Source organism: Lynx rufus, unplaced genomic scaffold, assembly GCF_022079265.1.
Source record: "Lynx rufus isolate CCGP_SWC_20201006 ecotype Redwood Valley unplaced genomic scaffold, mLynRuf1.p SCAF_1, whole genome shotgun sequence".
In the NCBI taxonomy this organism is placed as follows: domain Eukaryota; kingdom Metazoa; phylum Chordata; class Mammalia; order Carnivora; family Felidae; genus Lynx; species Lynx rufus.
The window spans coordinates 90,367,780-90,388,170 of NW_025814823.1; the positions used below are offsets into that span (position 1 = coordinate 90,367,780).

At 49.1% G+C, this 20,391-nt stretch overlaps 1 protein-coding gene across 1 annotated transcript in view; it reads left to right on the forward strand.

The window, feature by feature from the left end:
• The window catches only part of TBC1D9B (TBC1 domain family member 9B), a 46,528-nt gene that overhangs the window by 14,700 nt on the left and 11,437 nt on the right, over positions 1 to 20,391 (forward strand). Inside the window, exons 6-12 of the mRNA XM_047082856.1 lie at positions 1 to 208; positions 3,093 to 3,305; positions 16,054 to 16,215; positions 16,506 to 16,656; positions 17,148 to 17,362; positions 18,892 to 19,009; positions 20,106 to 20,391. Of these exons, the coding sequence (XP_046938812.1) occupies positions 1 to 208; positions 3,093 to 3,305; positions 16,054 to 16,215; positions 16,506 to 16,656; positions 17,148 to 17,362; positions 18,892 to 19,009; positions 20,106 to 20,391 (1,353 nt within the window). The remainder of the gene's footprint in view (positions 209 to 3,092; positions 3,306 to 16,053; positions 16,216 to 16,505; positions 16,657 to 17,147; positions 17,363 to 18,891; positions 19,010 to 20,105) is intronic.

Here is a 20,391-nt window from a genome sequence, read left to right on the forward strand (position 1 = left end):
AGACCTGGATGCCCGAGCCAAGAACGAGTGCTACCGGGCCACGTTCCGGCTGCCCAGGGACGAGCGCCTGGATGGCCACACAGGCTGTACGCTGTGGACCCCGTTCAACAAACTGCACATCCCTGGCCAGATGTTCATCTCCAGCAACTACATCTGCTTTGCCAGCAAAGAGGAGGACGCATGCCACCTCATCATACCCCTCCGGGAGGTGAGCCCCCACTGCCATGCCAGCTCCACGACATCTGTTGGCGGGCCTATGGAGGGTACAGAGCAAGTCAGCAACTTCCCTGAGCCCCTGCACTGGGGCCAGGCCCCTCCAGCTGCCAGGTTCCCTCAGGGATCCCCTTGACTGCTGGGGAGCAGGGTGGGGTTTGGCATGCCAGAAGCACTCACATTGGGACATGAGGTAACTTCAGGAAAGTCCTGTGCCTCTCCAGTCAAATCCCAGTGGTGTCCAGCAGGTGAGTGTCCCCAAGTCCTGCCTTCCTGGCCCTGCAGTTGGACTTGAGCAAAGTCCTGTCTTGGCTGGGCTTGGAGGACTCTGGACCCTCACCAGCCCCACCATTTCACTCTTGGAGGCCATCTCACTGTTCCTCTCCCAACACTTGCCTTGGCTGTGACTCTGGCTCCAGCAGGGCTAGAAGTCCACTGTCACCTGTCAGGGATGGGGGCAGCTCTCACCTGTCACAGATAAGGGTCAGCTTTCACCTGTCAGGGACGGGACAGCTCTCACCTGTCGGAAGTGTTTTTTCTCAGGTCTCTTAGGCTTCCACAGGGACCTTGAAGGCAAGGCCATTTGTTCTGTGCTGCTGTGAAGGGTGTAGAAAGTGAGGGAGAGGGCCCCTGCCCAGATGGAAAGCACTGACCCCACAGTCACAGCAGGTTCCCCGGCCTCCTCTTCCTCATGGCCCAGCAGAACAGGCGGGCTGTTCAACTCTATGAAGCCCAGTAAGGTTCTTCAGTTATAACCCAAATCACAGTATCTTGATTTTATTAAAAACCCAGAACAGTGACACCTCCCTGCATTTGTACAACACACTCAAACTGTAGGTGCAGCTATGAGCAGGGGTGGGGGGTTCTATGTGCTGCCTCGTTTCCCCAAGGGAAGTCAGAGGCAAAGAACTCAAAAGAGCCACAGACCCAGAAGCTCAAGGCTCAGGTAGCCCCTAACCCCATGTTCCCTTTTTGCACTGGGCCTGTGAGTCTATCCTGGGCGCTGTGCTGACCTGGCCCTGAGACCTGGGGTGGGTGCAGAGGTCTCCTTAGGCCTCAGCTCTATTTCTCCTGATGATCCTACCTTTTTTTTCTTTTTTAAGTTTTACTTTTTATTTTGAAAGAGAGAAACAGAATCCCACGCAGGTTCCACTCTGTCAGTGCAGAGCCTGAGGTGGGCCTCAAACTCATGAGCTATGAAATCATGACCTGAGCCGAAACTGAGAATTGGTCTATTAACTGAGCCACCCAGACACCCCTGATCCTGCCATTTCTGATGGCAGAGAGCTCTGGCTGAGGCGGGGGCAGACTGTCTGGGGCTCTTGGGATGGGACTGGCCCCGCAGCTAGTCTGGACAGACCCGGCCTGGTGCTGATGATCCTCCTTGCACCCACCAGGGCACTTCACAGGGCCTTCCACTCAGAGCATGCTGTGTGCCCACACCCAGTAGGCTCTTGACTCTGCACCCACCCTCCAAACATGCTCTTCCTGTTGCAGCCTTGGGAAGCAGCATTCCGTCCGTCCGTCCGTCTGCTCAGCTCAGAAGCAGGAGCCGTCCTTGCTCCTGACCTGGCCTTGTTCCCGCATCCCAACCATAGCACGTCCCTTCCTCTCCACAGCCACCTCCTCAGGAGGGTACTGCCTGCACTGAACCCCATTAGTCCCCTCCTCCCACAGCATGTCAGTGCCCTGCCCCGGCTTGTCCAGCATCTCCTGTGATTAGAAGAGTCCCCAGCTGCCTGCTGTGACCTGTGGACCTTTAGTGAACCATTCACTCCTTTTTAGGTCTTAGCTTACATGCATGCAGATGTGCTCACACACACAAACACACACTCATATGCATCTGCACACATACTTATCCACATATACACACACCATACACACACCCACATGCATCTGCACATATACCACACACACGCACACGCTCACACACATCTTGCACGCATGTAGATACATGTACACATTACCACCCCTATATGCATTCATGCACATACCTACACATACATACATACATAAATACACACCATAACACATGTGTGCACTCCTACACGTACATTTGCACACATACATGCACACATAATACACACTCACACATCCCTCTCGTCCTCACTCTTGCCCCAGCTTCTCCAGCCTTTCCTTGTTTGTCAAGCTGGTCCCATCCCTTCCTCAGGGTGTTCGCTGGGAATTCTGCCCTGACGTCTGCCCCAGTTCCTCCCCTGGCTCTACCAGTTCTCAACCTCAGTTGCTACCTCCCTGTACCTCCCTGGAGGTGCCTTCGGCACGAAGCAGCCTGATGGAGTCCTAGCTCACCCTTTGGTCCCTACTCACCTGTGAGAACTATGCTTCACCTACATGTCCATAGTCCAGCCCCTGGGCTGCAGGCTCTGCAGAGGCATCCCTTCAAAGTCCTTTTTGCACCTTCCACACCTGTGATGCTCTGTCCACACGCCTCAAGGTCAGAGCTGGACCCAGGACACACTGTCAGCAAGTGCAAGCAGGACCACTCACTGTGCTTTAGAGTAAGAGAGTAACCGGACATCTTTGGGAAATCAAATGGACCAGCAGCTGGGCTGAGCACCTTTCATTCTGCATCATCATTCTCATGACAGCCCTGCAAGGCTGATATGCTCGCGTCCGCATCAACTGGGAGAAACAAGGCTTAGATGTGCACGTAACTTGCTCAGAGTCACATGTTAGCAAGCAGCAGAGTCCACATATGGATGCAGTGGGGCCCAGAGAGTTCCCCTGACCCCTCACAGCGCCCTGGCCAGGAGAGAACTATGTGAGGCCGCTGTGTCTCAGACGTACAAAACTGTTCAGCTTTCTGTCCCAAGACACAGATGCCTAATAGGTTGGGGGTTTTTTTTTTGCCTTCTCAGGTGACTATTGTTGAAAAAGCTGACAGCTCCAGTGTCCTGCCCAGTCCTCTGTCCATTAGCACCAAGAGCAAAATGACCTTCTTGTTCGCCAATCTGAAAGACCGTGATTTTTTAGTTCAGAGGATCTCTGACTTCCTCCAGAAGATGCCATCCAAGCAGCCAGGCGGCAGTGGAGTGGGAAGAAAAGCCAGCACCGTGGAACCGGCCCCAGAGGTAGGAGGGCCCCTTGGGAGCCGTGAGGTGGGGATCGGGGCCAGGGCCAGGGCCTCCATGCTGGAGTCTGATCTTATGGTGCCTGTTGTGGCCTCAGGTGGGGAGGGCACCCTCTGGGTGCAGGATGGAGAGCCTAATCTAGCACCCATCCCGGTATCCCAGCCACACACTGCCTGACCTCACAGGCCTCTCTGTACCCCACCACACCCCCCAGTCCTCTGAGCCTCACCTGTCTGCGCCAAGTCCCATTCCACATAAGAAACCTTCCCTGGCTTGACCAGCCAACCTCATTTCCATCCGTGAGGAACTTTTGCTACACTATCAAGGCCTATCCAGCATGGGTTTATTTACTGGTATTTCTTCTGTCAATCTTTCAGGGATTTTTACAGGGAGAGACCTCCTTTTCATCTATTATTTTTTTAAGTTTATTTATTTTGAGAGATTGCGAGTGGGGGAGAGGCAGAGAGTGGGGGAAAGAGAGAATCCCAAGCAGGTGCCATGCTGTCAGCACAGAGCATGATGTGGGGCTCAAACTCACAAACCATGAGATCATGACCTGAGCCAAAATCAAGAGTCAGGTGCTTAACCAACTGAGCCACCCAGGTGCCCAAGACCTCCTTTTTAAAGACTTACCTTCAATATCATTATTACACCAACAAAATTAACAATAATTCCTTAATATCAAAGACAGTTGAGGGGCGCCTGGGTTGCTCAGTTGGTTGAGTGTCCCAACTTCGGCTCAGGTCATGATCTCACGGTCCGTGGGGTCAGGCCCCATATCAGGCTCACTGCTGTCAGTGAAGAGCCTGCTTCGGATCCTCTGTCCCCGTCTCTCTCTCTCTGGCACTCTCTTGAAAATAAATAAACATAAAAAAAAAAAAAACAAAGACAGTTGAACCTTGAACAATGCAAAGGTTAGGGGCATCGACCCCTCACACAGTCAGAAATCCACGTATAACCTTTGACTCCTCAAAAACTTAACTACTAACAGCCTATTGTTGACTAGATACCTTACAAATAACATAAACAGTTGATTAACATATGCTTTGTATGTTATCTATATATGTATTATATACTGCATTTTTATAATAACGTAAGAGAAAAGAAAGTGTCATTAAGATCATAAGGAGGGGCGCCTGGCTGGCCCAGTTGTTGGAGCATGCAATTTGATCTTGGGGTTGTGAGTTTGAGCCCCACGTTGGGATAGAGATTATTTAAAAGTAAAACCTTTAAAAAAAAAAAAAAAAGAGGAAGACGAGGAGGATCATAAGGAAAGGAGAATACATTTACAATACTGTATTTATCCAAAAGATCCGTGTGTGAGTGAGGCCGTGCAGTTGGAACTCGTGTTGCTCAGTGGTCAACTGCACGTTTCCCCAAACTTTTTACTATTCGATCATTTGCGTTGAAGTACAGATAGGTCACATGCGATCAATTGATACGTCTCTTAAATTCCTTTTTATCTGTAGACTTCTGCTCTCTCATTTTTCTTGCAGTGTTTTGTTGAAGGAATTGGGTCATTTGTGCTTTTCCTGATGTGTCCCTTTGTCCCCTATTTTCTGTCAGTTGGTAGTTGGATAGTGAGATCCAGATCAGATTCAGGTTCAGTTGTTTGTGTGTTTAGGGGGCAGATCTACTTGTACGTGGGGTGATTGAGGAGCTACATACTTCCACCAAGAGCTATATTAATACCTGGTCATTGTGTTATGTGCCATTATCAGTCACTGTCGAGCCCTGTATAGATCTGGTAACTCATCAGGGATTGCAAGATGGTGGCACTCTACTACTACCATTCCTTCTGTTTATTAGCTGGAATACTTCCATATTGAGAGGAGCCCCCTCATCAACTACCTAGTTACCTGAGGCACAGTTCGCATAGGAAAGGCAAAGTAAACCTTGTAGCCTTCCTTTTTTTTATTCACCAGTTTTTCAAATGATGAGTCAGTTCCCTAGCATCCTCCAGATGTGATCATGTCATTTGTTATGTCTATTTTGTAGTGTAATTATGAACTTACAGATTTGGGCGCCTTGATATGTTTCAATCCATGACAGTTATTATCCTCAGTCCATCTGTGACCAGAGAGAGCCCACTGAGGTTCGCATTTGCGCCCTTTTGACACAACCCTGGTCATTTTTGCCTGCTTCCTGGTATGACAAGATGTGTGTGCTGTGGGTCAATCTGAGTTTGTGAAAACACTTCAAGACTAGAAGAGTCCATATAAAAATCCACATATTTGGCTTCTCTGGAAAAATCTGCGGCCCTGGGTAATAGCGCTCACATTCCCACCAGGTGGCATTGGAGCCAAGAGGTAGCACATGGCCTTCAGCTCCCTAGAGCCCCCACCTGGTCTGGCCCACAGAGACCTTTAAATTTTCCACCCCTGTAATCAATGCTCAGTAAGTTATTAAGCAGGTAAGGAATGGATGGGAAGGGGCCAGACAGAACCTGTTCATTAGAAACATTCAGAAAGGTTTCTTAGAGGAAGTTGGGCTTGATCTGGGATTTCAAGGGAAGAGTAAGTTTAGATTGAGTGGAAAGGGACATGAGCAAGCATGTTGAGCTGCCTTCATGAGGCCCAGCACCACAAAGGACAGGGCTGCCGGGCCAGAGTAAGCACAGGCCCCTGGCCCCTTCTAAATGGTCATCATTCAGCCAACACATTTTTATTGTATTTCCATCAGGTGCCAGGTGCTATTCTATGCACTGGGAATAGAGCAGTGAACAGATTATACAGAGTTCATATTCTAGTGAGAGAAACAGACAATAAAAACAAAGGAGGGGCTCCAATCACATGGCATTTAAGCAGAAGCTTGAAAGAAGGGAACAAGCCATGAAGTATCTGGGGAAAGAGTGTTGGAGGCAGAGGACATAGCAGGTGCAAAGACCCGGAAGTGGGATTGAGCTTGGCACAGGCTACAGAGACAAGCGAAGACCAGTGTGGAAAGTGAGGTTAGAGAGGAGGCAGGAAGCCAGAGCATGGAAGCCTGTAGACCTTGTAAGCACGTTAGCATTGACTCAGTAATACGGGAAGCTGTCAGCACGTACTGACCAGAGGAGCGACACAATCTGTGCATGCTTTCACAGAACTACTGTGGCGCCTTGTGTTGGGAACAGGTTAGAGGTGCAGCTCCTCAGTACAGAAGCCACACGTGGCTCTTGAGCCCTTAAAATGCGGCTAGTCCAAATCCAAACGTGCCATGAGCATAAACTAGACACCAGAGGTTGAAGATTTGCAATGAAAAGAGATCTCAGTAACCTTTTCTATGAATTCTGTGTTGGAATAATCATATATTGGCTATATTGGATCAAATAAAATATGTTGCTAACACTTATCTCACCAATTTCTCTCATGCTTTTTAATAAGGCTCCTAGACTGTGTTAAATTACCCACGCTGCTCTCATTCTGTGTCTCCTGGACAGTGCTGGACTAGAGAGTGGCAAAAACAGAAGCGGAGTTGGAAGGCTGTTACAGTAGTCAGGACGTGGGACAATAGAGCCATGGTCGAGGGAGGTAGCAGTGGAGCTGGTAAGAGGTGGTCAAATTCAGGGTGTACTTTTTTGTTTTTCAATTGTGGTAAAAGACACATCACCTAAAAATCACCATGTTAACCATTTTTTAAAAAAAATTTTTTAATGTTTATTTTTGAGAGAGCACAAGCGGGGGAGGGGCAGAGAGAGGGAGACACAGAATCCAAAGCAAACTCCAGACTCCAAGCTGTCCACACAGAGCCTGACATGGGGCTTGAACTTGTGAACTGTGAGATCATGACCCGAGCCAAAGTTGGCCACTTAACCGACTGAGCCACCCTGGCACCCCTTACCCATTTTTTTAAGTTTATTTATTTATTTTGAGAGAGACAAAGATATGTGAGTGGGGGAGGGGCAGAGAGAGGGGGAGACAAAGAATCCCAATCAGGCTCCAAGCTGTCACTGCAGAACCTGACTTGGGGCTTGAACTCACGAACTGTGAGATCATGACCTGAGCTGAAGTTGGACGTTTAACTGATTGAGACACCCAGGCACTCCACCATCTTAACCATTTTTAAGTGTACAGTTCAGTGGTGTGAAGTACATTCACATCTTGTGTAGCCATCACCACCACCCTCATCTGTCCATCAACTCTTTCCATCTTGCAGAACTGAAACACTCACTCCCTATCCCCCTTCCCTGCCACCTCTAGGAACCACCACTCCCCTTTCTGTTCCTACGAACTTGACTGCCCAAGGTGCGTCTTATAAGAGTTCCTTTTGTGACTGGCTGATCTTATTAATATAATGTCCTCAAGGTTCATCCTCATGGTAGCACATGTCAGAATTTCCTTCCTCTTTAAGGCTGAATAATATCCCATTGTATGTTTATACCATGGTTGCTTAGCCATTCATCTTTTGATGGACACTTGGTTTCCTTCCACCCTTTGGCTATTGTGTAATGCTGCTGTGAATGTGGGTGTGCAAATATATCTTCAAGACCCTGCTTTCAGTTCATACGGATATACCCAGAAGTTGAATTGCTGGGAAGAAGTCAATGGGTAATTCAGTGTTTAATGTTTTGAGGACTTGCCATACCTTTTTCCACAATGACTCTACCATTTTACATTCCCACCAGCAATGCCCAAGGGCTCCAGTTTCTCCCCATCCATGCCAATGCTTGTTATTTTCTGAGTTTTCTAATGGATGTGAAGTGGTATCTCATTGAACTTTGGGTTTGCATTTCCCCAGTGATTAGTGATACCGAGCATCTTTTCATGTCTTACTGGCCATTTGTTTAGCCTCTATGAAAAATGTCTATTCAAGCCCTTCTTCACCTTTTTTAAAATTGGGTTGTTTGTAGTCAAGTTAGAGAAGTTATCTATATATTCTGCATATTGACCCATCAGATATATAATTTGCAAACATTTTCTCTCATTCCATGGGTTGTTTTCTCATTTTGATTATTATGCCTTTTGATACACAGAAGTTCTAAATTTTTATGTAGTCCAGTTTATCTATTTTTCATTCATTTCTTGCACTTTTGATGTCATATCCAAGAAATAATTGCCAATCCAATGTCATGAAGCTTTTTCTCTGTGTTTTGTTCTAAGAGTTTTTTGGCTTAGCTCTTGCATTTAGGTCTGTGCTCCAGTTTTTAGTGAATTTTCATGTATGGTGTGAGGTAAGGGTCCAGCTTCATCATTTTGCATGTGAATATCCAGTTCTCAGCACCATTTGCAATAAAAACTTAACCTGTTCCCCTTGAACAGTCTTGGCACCCTTGTCACACATCATTTGACCATATATTCGAGGGTTCAGTTCTGGGCTTTCAGTTCTGTTCCATTAATCTATATGTCTTTATGCCAGTACCACATTGTTTTAACTATTGCTTTATAGTAATTTTTTTAATGTTTATTTATTTTGAAAGAGAGGATGCAGAAGCAGAGCAAGCGGGAAAGAGAGGATCCCAAGCAGGCTCTGCACTGTCAACACAGAGCCTGACCCGAGGCTCCATCCCACAACTGTGAGATCATGACCTGAGCCGATATCAAGAGTCAGATGCTTAACCAACTGAGCTACCCAGGTGCCCCTGCTTTATAGTAAATTTTTCAATCAGGAAGTATGAAACCTCCAACTTCATTTTCTTTGGCTATTGTTATGGCTTTTTGTGGTCCTGCCCTTGAGATTCCATATAAATTTTAATAGATTTTTTTTTTTCTGCATAAAAGTCATTGGGGGAGGGTGGCACCTGGGTGGCTCAGTCGGTTAAGTGGCCGACTTCAGCTCAGGTCATGATCTTGTGGTTTGTGGGTTTGAGCCCCACGTTGGGCTCTGTGCTTATAGCTCAGAGCCTGGAGCCTGCTTCAGATTCTGTGTCTCTGTTGCTCTCTGCCCCTTCCCTGCTTGCGCTCTGTCTCTCTCTGTCTCTCAAAAAATGAATAAAAACCTTAAAAAAAATTAAAAATTAAAAAAAAAAGTCATTGGGGTTTTGATGAGGATTGCACTGAATCTGTAGATCACTTTGGGGAGTATTGACATCTTAATCTTATTTCCCCTAATCCACGACCACAAAATGTCTTTGTTTATTTTATGCCTTCTTTAATTTCTTTCAGCAAGATTTTGTAGTTTTCAGCCAACAAGTCTTTCACCTCCTTGACTAGGTTTATCCCTAAGCACTTTATTCTTTTCCATGTTGTCAGAAATGGAATTGTTTTCTTGATTTCCTTTTTGGATTGTTCAGTGTTTGTATATCACATACGTTTTGGAAGTAGATCTGAGGTTAAACTTTTGGGTTTGATACTGGGTATGGGAGAAAGAGGGGGGTTACAAAGAAATGATGCTGTAGCGTTGACTGTGCAGCTTAGAGAATAAAGCCACCATTTAAGGACCTGGGGAAGATGCAGGAAGAGCAAAATTGGAAGAATTCAGTTTAGGGTGTATGAAATGTGACGTCAAGCATAACGAACACTAAGAACGGACTACTGAAGAGAACAAACAGAGGTCATAGTGGCCTTGACGAGAGTTGCTCAGTGGAAAGACAGGAAGAAAAGCCTGACTGGAGTGGCCTTTAACTGGCACAAGGTGACAGGAGCAGGGTCACTTCTAAATCTTACCAAGTTTCCTCAGGAAAAGGCCCAGACCAACTTTAAGAGTGGAAGTTTTGTTTTCAACAAAAGCAGGTGGAAGGGTTAGCTATAAGTAGGTGGGGTCAAACCACTAACGGTAGCATTATTTTAACCGGATATAGAGTCAGCAGCTGTGCTAAGGCAGTAAAGGATCTGAAACACCAATGATAACTCCCAAGAAGAAAGAGCCCTCCCTCAGACCTGGGACAGAGCAGGGCAGGAACCCAGGGGGTAAAACAGAGAGAAGCCTCTGACAGTAGCGGAGATGGATCAGGAAGTCCTAAAGGGAGAGGGCTCCACAGAGAGGTACAGCAGAAGATGGACCCCACTAACGGCTCAGTGCAGAAAGGTACCCGGACCCACATCTCCCTGACATGTATGACATCCTCCTGAAAGTGCAGAAGAATCTATATCATTTAAACACAAGCAACAGAAGATTGTGATTGCACTCCATACAAAGGTATAATTGGGGGGGGAAATGAACCAAATAACCTTCCACAGACAATGAAAACACATCAGAACAGTATCCCTCCAAGGCAGATGAAAACTGTACCCTAATATTTCAAAATGATCTAAAAAGAATTAGAGGGGCGCCTGGGTGGCTCAGTCGGTTAGGCGTCTGACTTCAGCTCAGGTCATGATTTCATGGTCTGTGAGTTCGAGCCCCGCGTCGGGCTCTGTGCTGACAGCTCAGAGCCTGGAGCCCGTTTCAGATTCTGTGTCTCCCTCTGTCTCTGCCCCTCCCCTATTCATGCTCTGTCTCTCTGTGTCTCAAAAATAAATAAACGTTAAAAAAAATTTTTTTAAAGAATTAGAAATGACAGAAACTACTGAAGAATGGTATAAATAGAACTTTTAGAAAGCTCAGAAACAAAGTGACCAGTCAAAAGAAAAGAGAGTTGACAAGAGTCAGAAAAGAATTAGAAAAAAACTACAGAAATATTTCAGAAATAAGTGTCACATACAAAAAGACAGGGGCGCCTGGGTGGCTCAGTTAAGTGTCTGACTCTTGAGCTCAGCTCAGGTCTTGATCTTAGGGTCATGAGTTCAAGCCCTGCATCAGGCTCCATGCTGGGTGTGGAGCCTACTTAAAAAAAAGAAAGGAAGCATAAGAGACTCTTAAAAACTGAGAACAAACTGAGGGTTGATGGGGGGTGGGAGGGAGGGGAGGGTGGGTGATGGGTATTGAGGAGGGCACCTTTTGGGATGAGCACTGGGTGTTGTATGGAAACCAATTTGACAATAAATTTCATATGTTGAAAAAATAAATAAATAAATAAATAAATTTTAAAAAATAAAAAAGAAAGGAAGAAAAATAAGTATTGCACAAGGAGAACGCAACAATGAATATATATCAAAGGATAAGGGAGGGTTGGGGGTCAGAGGAGGGCAAAACAAGTGAAGAAAGAGAAAAAAATAGCCAAAAGCCATAGTATAGAAGGCAGGCAAAGAAGATCCAACTTATGTTTAATGTAGGTCCCTGGAACTGAAAACCAAAGAGCATAGATAAAATAACAACTGATAGAAACTACCAGTCACGAAAACTTTTCTGAGTATAAAAAGACTTGAACGTGCACAGTGGAAGGGCCTGTTGTACGACTGGGAAAACCAGTACAGAATAGCCAATAATTGTTACAGAACATGGTAAAAACTAAAGATTTGAGGGGCACGTGGGTGGCGCAGTCAGTTAAGCTCCTGACTTTGGCTCAGGTCTTCGTGTCATGGCTCATGAGTTAAAGCCCTACGTCAGGCTCTGTGCGGACAGCTCAGAGCCTGGAGCCCGCTTCAGATTCTGTGTCTCCCCCTCTCTCTGCTGTTACCCTGTGCTCGCTCTCTCTCTCTCTCTCTCTCTCTCTCAAAAATAAATAAACATTAATAAAAAATAAAGATTTGAAAAAATTGGGAGGACAACCAATCCAAAAAGACCAAGTCATTTATGAAAGAATAAAATCAGACTGGGATCAGACTTTTATTTCTTTTTTTAATGTTTATTTATTTTGAGAGAAAGAAAAAGAGCGTGAGCGGGGGGCAGTGGCAGAAAGAGAGAGAGAGAGAGAGAGAGAGAGAGAGAGAGAATCCCAAGCAGGCTTCTCACTCTCAGTGCAGAGCACGATGCAGGGCTTGATCTCACGAACCGTAAAATCATGACCTGAGCCAAAATCAAAAGTCAGAAGGATGCTTAACTGACTGAGCCACCCAGGTGCCCCTGGGATCAGACTTTCAGATAACATTTTATACAAACAGTAACACCTCTAAGATATACAATTTTTAATAAAAATTATGCCTCACAGATTTTCTATCTGGCAAACTGAGGTTCAGGCAGTAAGTAAAGAATATGTAGGAATTTAAGAAATATACCAGCTCTTGAAGAATCTAATTAAGAACAATGTTCAGACAACCCAGAGACGTTTGGAGAAGCTTTGACTGAAGGTCTGGTGGGCACGTTGAATGTATTTGTAGAAACCAGACTAGCAAATGAGAATGAAGTTGACAGACACTGTGTACATTTTCTATGCTCTGACAAGAAACAGTACAATGAAAACATGAGGTAAGAAGGCCTGGAAAGTAGAAAAAGCTCATTGCTTGCCTTGTTAACTAAGAGTGAAAGTAAATCACTGTATGTTGGCAGTGAAAGAGAGGAGGGAGGGGAGGAAAGGGTTACTCACTAATTTCAGTATTGCCCATAGTAGGGAGTCAACAGGGTCTAGAAAGAAAGGACCAGGGTACTAGATAAAGATGTTATTATAAAGGTGGGTATTAGAACATAAAGGCACACTTTCTAGGAAAAAAAAAAAAAACTTGAGGGGGAAAGGATACAGTGAGTTTAAACAACTCTTTTGAGAATTTTGTATAAAAGTCAGCCAAGAATAAGAGGTCACTTTTCAGTTGGAGCATGACACATATACTCTAAAAAGCGCACAGATCGTAAGTGATAGCTCAGTGAACACAACGTGTGAGCACCACCCAGTTGAGGCACATAGGAGGGTCTGTGGGGCCAGCTCTGGCTACATCCAGTTGCCTAGAGGAAGGTCCTGGAGGTGGAGGGGTGAGATTCGGAGCCAGAATGGAGGGGGCCAGACCTGGCCTGCCTGTGAGGCCACACATGCAGGAAGGCTGGCTGGTAGGCGTGGCTGTAATGGACTTCAGATTGCTCCTCGGTCAGTTAAACAGGAGGCCAGAGGTTTGAGATTTGATTCAGCAGGAAGTGAGGCGGGCAGGTGGCTCCCGAGATTTGCACTGGAATGTGTGAGGTGGTCAGCTGCAGGAAGGGGAGGGACTAGCCTAGGAAAACACAGCAGTCCCAGGCATCACGGCCTGTGAGCTCACTGTGGCTCTGGTGACTGTCACACAGGACGGTCACATCCTTGAGTCCGTCTCTTTTTCTGGCACTGAGAGTTTGATCCTCTGAGGTGCTCTGTGGCCTACAAGTCCGTTCGCAGTCCTGGTCCCTTTGGGGAACCTCAGGCAGGAAGCAGAATCTCTATATTAGGGCTCTGTTGGTCTGGACTGGGGTTGTACCCTGTGGTTTGAGCGATTTGTCATGAAAGTTTATTTCTGAATTTCTTTTTATTTTTTTAAGTTTATTTATTTTGAGACAGAGCGCAAGTGGGGGAGGGGTGGAGAGAGAGGAAGAGAGAGAGAATCCCAAGCAGGCTCTGTGCTGCGATGTGGAGCTGAAACCATGAGTCAGACACTTAACCAGCTGAGCCACCCAGGTGCCCCTATTTCTGAATTTCTGAAATCAGCCAGGGGCAGAAGGATGCACTGTGGATGGGAACCTAGCAGAGTTCTCTTCTTTTTTTTTTTTTTCCTTTTTTCCGTCTTTATTAAAAACAGCACCTCTGGGGTAAAATTAACATACAACATGCCATATATATCCAAAGAATACAGTTTGGTGAGTTTAACATGTATTCCTTGTGAAACCATCACCACAGCCAAGAAGAGGGTTTTCTTACAGGGAACACAGAGACAGTGAGGTACTGCAGGAAGCCATCCAGCACCCCTACCCCTGCCACTTGGTGGATGGGACCATGGCAGGGGGGTCACAGACAACAGGACCCAGACTGGAGCATGACACACAGAGGAGGAGCTCACTGGCTCACAAGCCAAGAAGTCCATGCAGTCAGCCACCTATCCCCAGAGAGGCCTCTCCCCATTGGACTGGGCTTTCTGCCAAGAGGGCAATGTTCCCAGGTGGTGTATAGACCAGGATGCTGGCAGCAGCCCTGCATCCTCCTTGGCTCCTCCTGACATTCCCTGTGGTCACCACAACATTTCCTTGGTGGCGCCTGGGTGATGCAGTGCCTTCAACCCACCCTGAGCCCAGGGGCAGGAAATGCTGATTAGTTCAAGGCCATCACCCCAGTTCTTGGTGGAGTCCATTGGGTGTGGGGCCCAGAGGGAAGAGAGATGTGCCCCCCACATGCTGGGGTGCCTGGGTGGCTCAGTTGGTTAAGTGTCCGACTTCAGCTCAGGTCATGATCTCAGGGTTCATGGGTTCGAGCCCCGCATTGGACTCTGTGCTAACAGCTCGGAGTCTGGAACCTGCTTCAGATTCTGTGTCTCCCTCTGTCTCTGCCCCTCCCCAACTCATGCTCTGTCTGTCTCTTTCTCTCTCAAAAACGAATAAACATTTTTAAAAAAATTTTTAATGGGGAGCTGCTACTGGCAAGAGGGGAGCCAGTGACATGTGTCCACCTAAGAGCAGTGTTGTTCCCACCAGCAGGTGCTCAGGGAGGAAGCTGAGGGGAGAATAGAATGGACGCCAGCTCTGGACCACCTGACCCCCTGGGCCAGGGGACAAGATAAGCACAGGCCATTACATCAAGCTCACCTGGAATTCAGGTCCCTGCAGGCTGAACAGTGGACAAGCAGGGGGCAGATGTCAGGTGTCACCCACTGCCGGTGCTTCCCTGAGGAGATAGGTTTGCCTGGGGAGGGGTTCCAGAAAACCAGGGGAAGAGCTCTGAAGGTTAGGGTTCTCCTGCAGACCTTCATCCCCGATGCCTCCCTTCCCTGCTGCCAGCCCCACATTGCCCTCCACCCTGGGACGTTCCCAGAACCACACCAGGGTCCATTTCTCTTGCCCTTTGGCTCTCTGTGCAGTGGGAAAGTGGATTGCCAGGCTCCTACATGGAGGAGGCCCTCTTCTAACATAAGGCCCTGTTCCTGGTTAGCCCCTGTGGGGGGTGTACCCCGTGGCAGAGATCGGGACTCCTCCTCACACACACCCAGTCCTAGTGTGCTGGAAGCCACTGCATACTGGTGAAGAGAACCCAGCCTCAAGCTGGCATAGGTGTCCAGAGCAAAGAGGTGGTGTGGCCACTGAAGACTGCACCACACGCTAGACATGTGGACCAGAGGAAGACAGAAGCAGGGAGCTTTGGGGGCAATAACCAGCCCTCCAGAAGCCCCTTCTTCTTTGAGGGGACCTTGAGGGCACAGTGGACAGGTTGCCTGAGGGAGAGAGGACAGGAGAGGGCTCCTTCCCTCAATTGGCAGTCATCAAGGGCACACGCAGAAGGGATGGCCTCAATCAGGACTCTGGCGATCTGGAAAGGGCAGGCCGGGCCATCAGGTCAGGACTGTGCTGGCCGACCTGGCCCCAGTGTCGCCCTGCCTCTGCTCCACTTTCCCTGTATGACTGGTCGCCTGGGCTCCATGGGACCCACTGCACTTTCTTGACAGTCCCAGCGTGAGCTGATCCCTGTGACCAGGGGCCGTGTGCTCAAACGTCAGGCAGCACTACTATGGGACAATCTGGGCAGATGTACTTACCCCTTCAGCAGGGTCTATACCCCAGAGGCTGGAGTGAGGAAGGTGCCCCAGGGAGCAACGAGCACCACCAACCATGCCCTTGAGGGGCACGCAGGGGCTCCGGGCCCTGACCTCAGAGAAGGCCTGGCAGCATGGGCCTTAGGACCCTTCCCCTAAGAGATCAGCCACTGTGAAAGGGCTTGGTGAAGGGAAGACAGCGTGGATGTCCTGCTGGGCCACAGCATGGCCTCCTGCTCAGCCAGACCTGGTGCTTCTCTGCCCATACTTCCCACCCACCTCAGTCCAGCAGCCAGCACTTGTGACTGACGTGCAAGTCAGAGGCCCCACAGGGGCTCACTCACTGGGTGCCTTCCCTTCTGTGTTGTGTTTTTCAGCCTTGCCCAGCTCCTCCAAAGGCGTCAGATCAGCTCACCAGCCCCTCCACACCCTTTGGTGGCCGCCAAAGCTCCAGCGTGCAGGATGCACCGACCTCTTCCCAGGGTCTGCTCAAACTCTTCCAGAGAAATTCGCCCATGGAGGACCTGGGGGCCAAGGGGGTGAGCCAGAGCATGGACTCCGCTGCCATGTAGGACCCAGGCCTGGGAGGAGGCCAGGGACATCCTGCCTAACCCAAGGGGCACAGTTGGTCACCACAGTCTCTAGGCCTCTGCAGGGAGGTTCATTTCCCTGATGCCTGCGGCTGGTGCTGTGCCAAGCCCAGCCTGGGCCCTCGGCATTTTTATCAGGAGCCCTTGTAAATCTTCATTCTAGATGGAGGAGGGCCCAACACCTGCACCTCAGCCCCTGGCTGACTGGTGCTCACAGACCCCATCTGCTTCTCCCCCAGGCTAAGGAGAAGATGAAAGAGGAGTCGTGGAACATTCACTTCTTTGAGTACGGGCGTGGTATGTGCATGTACCGCACGGCCAGAACGCGGGAGCTGGTGCTGAAAGGCATCCCCGAGAGCCTCCGGGGAGAGCTGTGGCTCCTCTTCTCTGGTGAGCTGCCCCAGCTTCGGCCCGGATCCTCGGGGGCCCCTGCACGAGAGCTCCACTGAGTCAGCCAGGCGGGAACGGCCAGCCCTTTACAAGGCCGAAAGGGGGCTCTCGTCTGTGAGGGGCCCACGTCTGGAAAGCCACCGTGGGGAGCAGACACCAAGGACAGGGTGCCGTCTCCCGGCTGGTACCTTCCCACTTGCAGTGAGAGGCAGGTCCCCTGAGGCCTCCTTTCCTTGGGACAGGCCCTGACAGCATACACTCTCCTTGGCCACTTGGACAGTTTCATGAGAATGCTGTTTAAACTCTGGTGGGGACAACCCCTCCCAGGAGCAGTCACAAGGGAACCTTTGTCTCACCCCTCTTAACGGACCCCAGAGTTCCACTTCTCTTCTGTGGTGCATTGACATCTCCAGCCTGCCCTGTCACTGCCCCCACGGTCTCAGGAGGGGAGGAGGAGGAGAGAGAGACAGCTGGCAGCTGTGTCTCCACAGGGGCCTGGAATGAGATGGTGACTCACCCTGGCTACTACGAGGAGCTGGTGGAGAAGTCCACAGGGAAGTACAGCCTGGCCACAGAGGAGATTGAGCGAGATCTCCACCGCTCCATGCCTGAGCACCCCGCCTTCCAGAATGAGCTCGGGATTGCTGCTCTCCGGCGGGTGCTGACCGCCTACGCTTTCCGAAACCCCACCATCGGCTACTGTCAGGTAAAGGGGATTGGCCAGACCCAGAGACCACATCTCTCACCAGCAGCTCCTACAAGCAGAGCCTGGCGCCCTGGGCCTTAGCGATGGCCTCACAGACTGTGACTGTGCCCCCCGACCCCCCGGGAAAAGCCCGATCACAGATAGAGGTGTAATTAGAAACAGTATTAATTGCTCGCTCTCCTGTGTGCCCTCCAGGCCCTCCAGGCCTGGGTCCTGGAGCATTTGACTGTTTAGTGTTTGTGGTAAAATGTAAACAACGTGTTAAGCGTACGCTTCAGTGGCGTGAAGTGTGTCATTGTGCAGCCATCCCCACCATCCATCTCCAAAACTCTTCTCATCTTGCAAAACTGAAGCTCTGTACTCCTGAAAACAACCTCCCTGGCAGCCCCCCTTCTTCTTTCCGTCTCGATGGATTTGCCCTCTCTAAGTGCCTCATCTGAATGCAGTCACACGCTGTTTGTCGTTCTGTGGCTGGCTTCGTTCGCACAGGGTCCTCAAGGTTCATCTGTGTTGTATTACATGTCAGAATTTCCTTCCTTTTGGAGGCTGAATAATATTCATTCTGTGCATATATCGTACTTGGTCCATCCATCCATCTGTACACAGATGCTGGGTTTGCTTCTGCCTTCTGGCTATTGTGAATAATGCGCCGTGAGCATGCGTGTGCAGTATCTGTTCCTGTCCCTGCTTTCATTTCTTTTGTGTGTATACCCAGAAGTGAAATTGCTGGATCGAATGGTAATTCTACCTTTAATTTTTTTTTTTAGGGATTGCCATAGTGTTTCCCAGCAGCTGCACCATTTTACATTCCCACCAGCAGTGCACGAGAGTTCCAGTAACCCCACATCCTCACCAAACTTGTTTTCTGGTCTTTTGATAAGAGTTGTCCTAATGGCATGAGTGTGGTGGCATCTCATGGTGATTTTGATTTGCATTTCTGGTGGCATTTGATTTCACATACAGGGGACATTTTCCTGGCCCAGTCACATGGCTTTCTGTTTCCCTGAGACTGCAATCTGGATTTCAGGGAGCATGCCACCTCCTCAAAGGTCACTTTCTATAAAACCAGTGTTCTGCATGACGTGTCGCCGGTTCACAGAAAGTCAGGGCGCTGGCTTTAAAGAATTTTTAAAATAATCACCACCACCAAAGCGTTCTTCTTACAAGCCTGTGTATCAGCTCAGGCCGTGTACGGTCCCATTTGGCCTCGGCCGCCCTGCTGCCATGTAGCTGTCATGGGCGGCTCACTTACACATCTTCCTGGCCCGTGTCACACCTCCGACACTAAAAACCACTCTGAAGAAGTAGCGTCACATGCTCATATCCTCCTCAGCTTTCCAAGTGCCCACTGGCTCGACTTGAGGGATTGGCAGATGGTTTTTGTCCAATCGATTTCCTGAAAATTGCCTTTTGGCAAGTTGCCTGGAGTTGGGTGGGAGGCCATGCCGGACACTGGGTGGGGGAACGGTCAGTTAGTTATATGCAGTGGCCAGCTCCGGGAGCCTCCCTTGCTGTCTCTGTGCTCACAGGCCATGAACATCGTCACCTCAGTGCTCCTGCTCTATGGCAGCGAGGAGGAGGCCTTCTGGCTGCTGGTGGCCCTCTGTGAGCGCATGCTGCCTGACTACTACAACACCAGAGTGGTGGGTGAGTGCCTGCGGCCCGGCTTTCCCTGCGGGGGTAGCAGCCTCCCTGTGCCAGGCTCTCCACTGAGCACACAGCACAAGTGAGTGGAGGCCTCACAGACGTGCAACAGGCTGCAGACAGTCACAGCTCCCTTTCTACAGATGAAGAGGCTGGAAAGTGGAGACCCAAACACAGACCCCCTACTATCTCACTGAGCCTTTACACGTTGCCCTCAGAGTGGCTGGCAATGAGAAGATACTACACAGTCAGTGGTTTTTAAAGGAGAGCCTGGGGCCTAAATTCTCATCCATCCAACTCTTCCTAAGCCTTTTTTTTAAGTTTATTTTTATTTATTTTTGATAGAGAGCAAGTAGGGAAGGGGCAGAGAGAGAATCCTAAGCAGGCTCCGCGCTGTCAGCACAGAGTCCGATGCAGGGTTCGAACTCACGAACCACAAGATCGTGACCTGAGCCAAAATCAAGAGTTGGACAATTAACTGACTGAGCCATTCAGGCGCCCCTTAAGTCTTTTTATTGTACAAAATTTCCAATATCACAGCCAGAGCACGTAGTACATCCCCATGCACCTGTAAACCCAGCTTCAACTATTATGAGCACAGCCAGTAGAATCGGTGCTATTAAATGAAAATGCACTGGCAAATGTGTTTAATTACATTATATAATTAAGTCTGTTATTCTAAGATGTCCTTCCTCTACCATTTGGTTTTGGGGGTCTCCCCTCTTGGGGTCCATTATAAGCACATCTGTTCACAAGCTTCAGGGCAGAACACACAGAAGCCCCCCAAAGCCCCTGTTTACTTCTGACACTTCTAGAAGGGAGAAATCTGTATTTCCCCAAAAGAAAATCCAACTGCAGTGGAAGAAATTATTCTTTTCACATGGTGGTTTGGAAGCTGTAGAAAGGAACCCCGCAGCGTGTTTTTCTTTCCTGTTTTCTCCACTCCACCCCCTCCAGCCCTCCGTGTAAGCGGAATTGGCCAAGGATCAGACGGACTTCCTGCATCTCACCCTGGCACCACCCCCCCCCCCCGCCCCCATGAGGACCTGCCTGAGCCAGGAACAGGCTTATCATTCAGACCCCTTCGTCCTCTCCCCAGGGGCCCTGGTGGATCAAGGCATCTTTGAAGAGCTGACGAGAGACTTCCTGCCCCAGCTCTCCGAGAAGATGCAGGACCTGGGGGTGATTTCCAGCATCTCACTCTCCTGGTTCCTGACCCTCTTCCTCAGCGTCATGCCCTTCGAGAGCGCTGTGGTCATTGTTGACTGCTTCTTCTACGAGGGCATCAAGGTGATCCTGCAGGTGGCCTTGGCCATCCTGGATGCCAACATGGAGCAGCTACTGGGCTGCAGCGACGAGGGCGAGGCCATGACCGTCCTGGGCAG